This window comes from Rhopilema esculentum, chromosome 10 (genome assembly GCF_057945365.1).
Source record: "Rhopilema esculentum isolate cy_ngs chromosome 10, ASM5794536v1, whole genome shotgun sequence".
NCBI classification, from domain to species: Eukaryota; Metazoa; Cnidaria; class Scyphozoa; order Rhizostomeae; family Rhizostomatidae; genus Rhopilema; species Rhopilema esculentum.
In genome coordinates this window covers 6230544-6239803 of record NC_142824.1, presented here as the reverse complement: position 1 = coordinate 6239803, position 9260 = coordinate 6230544, and the positions used below count along the sequence as shown (strand labels likewise).

General features: G+C 36.7%; 1 protein-coding gene across 1 annotated transcript; it reads left to right on the top strand.

Annotated features, from left to right (window-relative positions):
• Nucleotides 1–4657: 4657 nt before the first annotated feature.
• LOC148959256 (uncharacterized) lies at nucleotides 4658–8933 on the top strand. Its single transcript, XM_089110856.1, has 4 exons — nucleotides 4658–4697; nucleotides 4998–5075; nucleotides 5218–5327; nucleotides 5713–8933. The coding sequence occupies exons 1-4, from the start codon at nucleotides 4658–4660 to the stop codon at nucleotides 6643–6645; spliced, it is 1161 nt and encodes a 386-aa protein (XP_088966982.1). The 3' UTR covers nucleotides 6646–8933.
• The last annotated feature ends 327 nt before the right edge of the window (nucleotides 8934–9260 follow it).

The window sequence follows — 9260 nt, the reverse complement described above, 5'->3', positions numbered from 1 at the left end:
CATACCACTTGATTGAGTATTATGCAGACAAGAAGGCACACATTGCCAAAAGAATTTGTACTATCAGAGCTAGGTTGGGTGCCAAGTTTTTGTTTCCTGTTTTTGTGCATGGAAATGTTGTCAATATTCCTTTGAGTGAGAAGGATGACAATGTGAGGGCATATAGGGAAATATCGGCATTTAAATGCTTCAAAACTGCTTAACTAAGTTAGATTTTAGCATCCAAGTTAACTACAGGTTTGGTTCGCTACGTCTTCCAACCTTCTATCAATACAGGACATCTGTCACTGTGATACAAAACAACATAATGTTTACTTGGTTACAGAATATTCATCTGCGATGTACAATAAGGTTGATCTGAATCAAAAGTGTGAAAAACTTTAAATCATTGTCGTTTTTCGTATTTTCCTCTCATTTCTTTTTTTTAAACACAAGTTGTAAACAGAAGTTGAATATATAAAAAACCAAACCTACTGTCATCTGTGAGTATCGAAGTAATCTTTTTGCACGCAAAAAAGGTTTTAACTTGCACGAGCTTCGTTGCAATTCTATCAGCAATGTGTTTCAGGAATAAAAATCATGATATCTCAAATGGCTTTTTAATTTGATCTGCAAAGGTAATTTTTCACCGATTAGGAATATCATAAACAGATCGAAGATGATACAAAGCTGTCTTTACAATGGTGTCTTTGCAAATGAGGCCGGTTATCGGGACGAGCATTACTCTAAACTCCACACGAGAAAGTATATGTAAGTATAGAAGGCATACTAAAGATTGCATGAAAAAAGTCATTGGTACTATTTGTACTGCTAAACAACACTCTCGTGTGCAACGAATGCTTTTTCATATGATTGACTAGTCAAATGCTGTTCTAGATAGCTATAAGGAAGGAATTTCGATGCTATACATAAGAATTAAATTCACATTTTGTCCTGAGAAACACTGTAAAGCGCTTAAACCACGATACGTCAATAAATATGGCATCGAAGAAGTGATTAATTCTAGACCATTGATACAAATGAGTGGAAGAAACACAGCTTGAAAACACAAACCAAAGCAACAAATTATCGAGCACTACATAACCAATAGAACTATCTGATTATCTCATAATAAGGAAAATATAGTGCTGGATCATAAACATTTCAAGAAGGTGAGCCTCCTTTTGAGGCTTTATATCCAGACTACCATCTTGTTGTTTATGACGTCAATTGATTGTTATGAAGAGCCTCAGTTTCATCTAGCCGTGGAGTATCATGTTGATTGTGACGTTACATTGATTAACGCCTATAAAAGGAGCAACAATCAACTGAGCATTCGTCAGTTCAGTGGCTACGGTAACTGCATTGACTCTTTTTAAAGTTGAGTTGAAAATCTCAAACTTTTAGTCGTCGTTCAGAGTGAGATATATTTTCCGAGAGAAGAAACAAACACAGCATGGGTTGCTGTCTTTCGAAGTTCCAGAGGCCTAATGAAGGTTTGTATCGTTTATTGTGATTTAAGTTTATTCCTGGCTCAAAGCAAGATATCTTTTATTAATGATTCTTGTCTCAGACAAACATAAACTACATTACAAGCGTGAAACATCAAGTGGGTCCTGTTTAATATTACACTAATCAAGGGATAGAGCTGCTAAAAACATGCATCTGATTTACACAATTATTTTCGTATTATATGCAATGTACATAGAAATTTTTAAATTAGAACTTTCAATCACATTTGATCAAAAATTTACGTCTTTATGCTGGTGTTAGTAGAGTTATGTCCTCATTTTTAGCCTCACCAACCAAACGAATGTCGTCCACGCTTAACAGAATATCCAAAATATTTCGAAGAATCAAAGCCATTCGAAAAGGTGAGATGGATGAATATATCATTTGTCACATATTTGGTTTTTTTCTCCGTAAAGCGGGTGATTCTCGGTAAAGTTCCATTCTTATTGTACGAACATGACTAGAATGGAATTATCTTTTATAATGTACATCTTTGATATATAGTCAGTTCTTCGATAGACCAATTGAACACTGCTAAATTTACCCTTTTCATTTTAGAAGGGTCTCCATCGATCGACGATCAGATAACTCTTCCAAAAGAAAATACATCTAGGGTGAGTCATTCTGTTCTGCATAAAGTAATCTGCGTTTGTTTGCTGTTCTCAACTCGGTTCAAAACAATTTTACAAAATCGACCATATTGATTGAACATGAGATATTGTTGTGAAATGGCCGAAACAAGCTAAGTCAGTTCTCCTTATAGTCAAAGAACAAGACTTTTAATGAACTGTGGGGTAAATGATTTATCACAAAAACGTAGAATTCAATGACCAATGTAAGGAATGGGCAATTATTTGCCTGCAGGTCTCGTTGGTTTCGTGGTAACAATAAATTGGTCACTTGCTGAAAAGTGAAGATGAAATAGTATCAAACTTACTTTTCACACATTTAGCTAAACATCACACATCGAATAGTAAAAGATATATCTTAATTCTGCAGGTCATTTTCAGAGCTAAAGACAACAATAAAAGAGAAAAATTGCCACAATCCACAAACTCAAGTGGAAATTTCCATTTTAAAGCCAATCAGCAAATGCATCATGCATATAGCCGGATCAATTCATTGGCAGCAAGAGATCAAACCAGTCACGCATATGGTGCAAAGAGGCACCCTTTACCCTATCTTGTCCCTTGCAGTGGCAACGTCGTAGATCCACAGTCGTATCCAAAGAGCACACCTGACAGCGTGCTCAATGTCATCGAACATTTTCGCCAGAAGATTGAGAAATTTGCAGCCATGGATGACGATCCGCTCGACTCCTACTACCAACAAGATTCAGGATATGAAGATTCAGTGTATAGCGCAGAGTCGTCATGTTTAGCTAAAGACGATACGTGTCACGGAGAGGTGTCCACGTGTTCCGAAGAAGATGAAAGCACAAGCATGTACGAAGACGAAGAAGATCAACAAGAACTGCCAAGCAAGGACAGTTATGCTAAGAACACAACATTAAATGATCTTCCATTACATCTCAAAGTGTCAATGGAATTTCCTAGATTTCCACAAAACAACGGCCCAGATTATGCCAAATCTAGCTTATTTGATGATGGAGATCTTACACCAGTAGACGTTGGGCCACTTGATCCCAATCCTACAGTCAAAATTCCAATGGTCGTTAACGGGCAAATCTTCTCTCTTGAAGTTGAACGCAACTCTGAATTGGCAGTGGCATACCACTTGATTGAGTATTATGCAGACAAGAAGGCACACATTGCCAAAAGAATTTGTACTATCAGAGCTAGGTTGGGTGCCAAGTTTTTGTTTCCTGTTTTTGTGCATGGAAATGTTGTCAATATTCCTTTGAGTGAGAAGGATGACAATGTGAGGGCATATAGGGAAATATCGGCATTTAAATGCTTCAAAACTGCTTAACTAAGTTAGATTTTAGCATCCAAGTTAACTACAGGTTTGGTTGGCTACGTCTTCCAACCTTCTATCAATACAGGACATCTGTCACTGTGATACAAAACAACATAATGTTTACTTGGTTACAGAATATTCATCTGCGATGTACAATAAGGTTGATCTGAATCAAAAGTGTGAAAAACTTTAAATCATTGTCGTTTTTCGTATTCACCTCTCATTTCTTTTTTTTAAACACAAGTTTTAAACAGAAGTTGAATATATACAAAACCAAACCTACTGTCGTCTGTGAGTATCGAAGTAATCTTTTTGCACGCAAAAAGGTTTTAACTTGCACGAGCTTCGTTGCAATTCTATCAGCAATGTGTTTCAGGAATAAAAATCACGATATCTCAAATGGCATTTTAATTTGATCTGCAAAGGTAATTTTTCACCGAGTAGGAATATCATAAACAGATCGAAGATGATACAAAGCTGTCTTTACAATGGTGTCTTTGCAAATGAGGCCGGTTATCGGGACGAGAATTACCCAAAACTGGTCCTCACAAAAAAATGGTTGAAAGTATAGAAGGCATACTAAAGATTGCATGAAAAAAGTCATTGGTACTTTTTGTACTGCTAAACAACACTCTCGTGTGCAACGAATGCTTTTTCATATGATTGATTAGTCAAATGCTGTTCTAGATAGCTATAAGGAAGGAATTTCGATGCTATACATAAGAATTAAATTCACATTTTGTCCTGAGAAACACTGTAAAGCGCTTAAACCACGATACGTCAATAAATATGGCATCGAAGAAGTGATTAATTCTAGACCATTGATACAAATGAGTGGAAGAAACACAGCTTGAAAACACAAACCAAAGCAACAAATTATCGAGCACTACATAACCAATAGAACTATCTGATTATCTCATAATAAGGAAAATATAGTGCTGGATCATAAACATTTCAAGCAGGCGAGCCTCGTTTTGAGGCTTTATATCCAGACTACCATCTTGTTGTTTATGACGTCAATTGATTGTTATGAAGAGCCTCAGTTTCATCTAGCCGTGGAGTATCATGTTGATTGTGACGTTACATTGATTAACGCCTATAAAAGGAGCAACAATCAACTGAGCATTCGTCAGTTCAGTGGCTACGGTAACTGCATTGACTCTTTTTAAAGTTGATTTGAAAATCTCAAACTTTTAGTCGTCGTTCAGAGTGAGATATATTTTCCGAGAGAAGAAACAAACACAGCATGGGTTGCTGTCTTTCGAAGTTCCAGAGGCCTAATGAAGGTTTGTATCGTTTATTGTGATTTAAGTTTATTCCTGGCTCAAAGCAAGATATCTTTTATTAATGATTCTTGTCTCAGACAAACATAAACTACATTACAAGCGTGAAACATCAAGTGGGTCCTGTTTAATATTACACTAATCAAGGGATAGAGCTGCTAAAAACATGCATCTGATTTACACAATTATTTTCGTATTATATGCAATGTACATAGAAATTTTTAAATTAGAACTTTCAATCACATTTGATCAAAAATTTACGTCTTTATGCTGGTGTTAGTAGAGTTATGTCCTCATTTTTAGCCTCACCAACCAAACGAATGTCGTCCACGCTTAACAGAATATCCAAAATATTTCGAAGAATCAAAGCCATTCGAAAAGGTGAGATGGATGAATATATCATTTGTCATATATTTGGTTTTTTTCTCCGTAAAGCGGGTGATTCTCGGTAAAGTTCCATTCTTATTGTACGAACATGACTAGAATGGAATTATCTTTTATAATGTACATCTTTGATATATAGTCAGTTCTTTGATAGACCAATTGAACACTGCTAAATTTACCCTTTTCATTTTAGAAGGGTCTCCATCGATCGACGATCAGATAACTCTTCCAAAAGAAAACACATCTAGGGTGAGTCATTCTGTTCTGCATAAAGTAATATGCATTTGTTTGCTGTTCTCAACTCGGTTCCAACTAATTTTACAAAATCGACCATATTGATTGAACATGAGATATTGTTGTGAAATGGCCGAAACAAGCTAAGTCAGTTCTCCTTATAGTCAGAGAACAAGACTTTTAATGATTTGTGGGGTAAATGATTTATCACAAAAACGTAGAATTCAATGGCCAATGTAAGGAATGGGCAATTATTTGCCTGCAGGTCTCGTTGGTTTCGTGGTAACAATAAATTGGTCACTTGCTGAAAAGTGAAGATGAAATAGTATCAAACTTACTTTTCACACATTTAGCTAAACATCACACATCGAATAGTAAAAGATATATCTTAATTCTGCAGGTCATTTTCAGAGCTAAAGACAACAATAAAAGAGAAAAATTGCCACAATCCACAAACTCAAGTGGAAATTTCCATTTCAAAGCGAATCAGCAAATGCATCATGCACATAGCCGGATCAACTCATTGGCAGCAAAAGATCAAACCAGTCACGCATATGGTGCAAAGAGCCACCCATTACCCTATCTTGTCCCTTGCAGAGGCAACGTCGTAGATCCACAGTCGTATCCAAAGAGCACACCTGACAGCGTGCTAAATGTCATCGAACATTTTCGCCAGAAGATTGAAAAATTTGCAGCCATGGATGACGATCCGCTCGACTCCTACTACCAACAAGATTCAGGATATGAAGATTCAGTGTATAGCCCAGAGTCGTCATGTTTAGCTCAAGACGATACGTGTCACGGAGAGGTGTCCACGTGTTCCGAAGAAGATGAAAGCACAAGCATGTACGAAGACGAAGAAGATCAACAAGAACTGCCAAGCAAGGACAGTTATGCTAAGAACACAACATTAAATGATCTTCCATTACATCTCAAAGTGTCAATGGAATTTCCTAGATTTCCACAAAACAACGGCCCAGAGTATGCCAAATCTAGCTTATTTGATGACGGAGATCTTACACCAGTAGACGTTGGGCCACTTGATCCCAATCCTACAGTCAAAATTCCAATGGTCGTTAACGGGCAAATCTTCCCTCTTGAAGTTGAACGCAACTCTGAATTGGCAGTGGCATACCACTTGATTGAGTATTATGCAGACAAGAAGGCACACATTGCCAAAAGAATTTGTACTATCAGAGCTAGGTTGGGTGCCAAGTTTTTGTTTCCTGTTTTTGTGCATGGAAATGTTGTCAATATTCCTTTGAGTGAGAAGGATGACAATGTGAGGGCATATAGGGAAATATCGGCATTTAAATGCTTCAAAACTGCTTAACTAAGTTAGATTTTAGCATCCAAGTTAACTACAGGTTTGGTTGGCTACGTCTTCCAACCTTCTATCAATACAGGACATCTGTCACTGTGATACAAAACAACATAATGTTTACTTGGTTACAGAATATTCATCTGCGATGTACAATAAGGTTGATCTGAATCAAAAGTGTGAAAAACTTTAAATCATTGTCGTTTTTCGTATTTTCCTCTCATTTCTTTTTTTTAAACACAAGTTGTAAACAGAAGTTGAATATATACAAAACCAAACCTACTGTCATCTGTGAGTATCGAAGTAATCTTTTTGCACGCAAAAAAGGTTTTAACTTGCACGAGCTTCGTTGCAATTCTATCAGCAATGTGTTTCAGGAATAAAAATCATGATATCTCAAATGGCTTTTTAATTTGATCTGCAAAGGTAATTTTTCACCGAGTAGAAATATCATAAACAGATCGAAGATGATACAAAGGTGTCTTTACAATGGCGTCTTTGCAAATGAGGCCGGTTGTCGGGACGAGAATTACCCTAAACTCCACACAAAAAAGTTGATGTAAGCATAGAAGGCATACTAAAGATTGCATGAAAAAAGTCATTGGTACTATTTGTACTGCTAAACAAGACACTCGTGTGCAACGAATGCTTTTTCATATGATTGACTAGTCAAATGCTGTTCTAGATAGCTATAAGGAAGGAATTTCGATGCTATACATAAGAATTAAATTCACATTTTGTCCTGAGAAACACTGTAAAGCGCTTAAACCACGATACGTCAATAAATATGGCATCGAAGAAGTGATTTTTCTAGACCATTGATACAAATGAGTGAAAGAAACACAGCTTGAAAACACAAACCAAAGCAACAAATTATCGAGCACTACATAACCAATAGAACTATCTGATTATCTCATAATAAGGAAAATATAGTGCTGGATCATAAACATTTCAAGCAGGCGAGCCTCGTTTTGAGGCTTTATATCCAAACTACCATCTTGTTGTTTATGACGTCAATTGATTGTTATGCGCCGTAGAGTATCAAGTTGATTGTGACGTCACATTGATTAAAGCCTATAAAAGGAGCAACAATTAACTGAGCATTCGTCAGTTCAGTGGCTACGGTAACTGCATTGACTCTTTTTAAGGTTGAGTTGAAAATCTCAAACTTTTAGACGTCGTTCAGAGCGAGATATATTTTTCGAGAGAAGAATCAAACACAGCATGGGTTGCTGTCTTTCAAAGTTCCAGAGGCCTAATGAAGGTTTGTGTCGTTTATTGTGATTTAAGTTTATTCCTGGCTCAAAGCAAGATATCTTTTATTAATGATTCTTGTCTCAGACAAACATAAACTACATTACAAGCGTGAAACATCAAGTGGTTCCTGTTTAATATTACACTAATCAAGGGATAGAGCTGCTAAAAACATGCATCTTATTTACACAATTATTTTCGTATTATATGCAATGTACATAGAAATTTTTAAATTAGAACTTTCAATCACATTTGATCAAAAATTTACGTCTTTATGTTGGTGTTAGTAAAGTTATGTCCTCATTTTTAGCCTCACCAACCAAACGAATGTCGTCGACGCTTAACAGAATATCCAAAATATTTCCAAGAAGCAAAGCCATTCGAAAAGGTGAGATGGATGAATATATCATTTGTCACTTATCTGGTTTTTTTCTCGGTAAAGCGGGTGATTCTCGGTAAAGTTCCATTATTATTGTACGAATATGACTAGAATGGAAATATCTTTTTTTAATGTACATCTTTGATACATAGTCAGTTCTTCGATAGACCACTGCTAAATTGACAGGCCCGCAACTACAGGGGGTCCTGGGGAACTGGACCTCTGCACTTTTTCTCAAAAGGGGAAAGTGCCCTTTTTCTTGGGAAATTGCTGGAATATTTTCGTCATCACGCTAAAAAGAATGGTCATAAATGACAGATTCCACCGATGTAATGGATCTCGCAGAAATACAGGTAAATGATTTAGTCAGATTTTCACGTATTTGTTGGGTCGAACGTTATCATGTTGTAGTAATAGAGCCTACGTTGAAACCCCAACTCTACATCGTGTTTTATGATGCGCTATGCATTGGTTTGAAGAAGAATGGTTCTGGGACTCAAAAACCTCTACGACCATTTGTAAAAAAGCTACAAGAAAGAAACCAACACATCTTTCAAGCCTGTCCCATGGTCCATAAAATTTACAGGGTCATAGAGGACTTATGCATGGAACGAGCGATTGTAGAGGAACTTTCGCGGACTGGTATTAGCAAGCAGTGAAGACGGCACAATAAGTTGATGTTCAACTGTCCCATTCCTTGTCAGTATTACAACTGAGCTGAAGTCGCGTTTTGCAAACAGAAACCAGCTGAACTCAAAGGTCGTGGACCTGCTCAACCTCCTCCCATCTGTAATGCGAAGCAAAGAATTCAATGTTCTTAAGGCCGTTCACATTTTCAAGAGCAAATTGACTTCGAATATGGAAGATGACGGGCTGCTTTTCAAAAGTGAGCTGGCACTGGGAAAAGGAAATTTTCAACTATTTTTGTAAGCGTATAGCCTTACTTTTTGACCAAGTTTTTGCTGATAGAAAATAGTTTTTTTTTGACAAATAT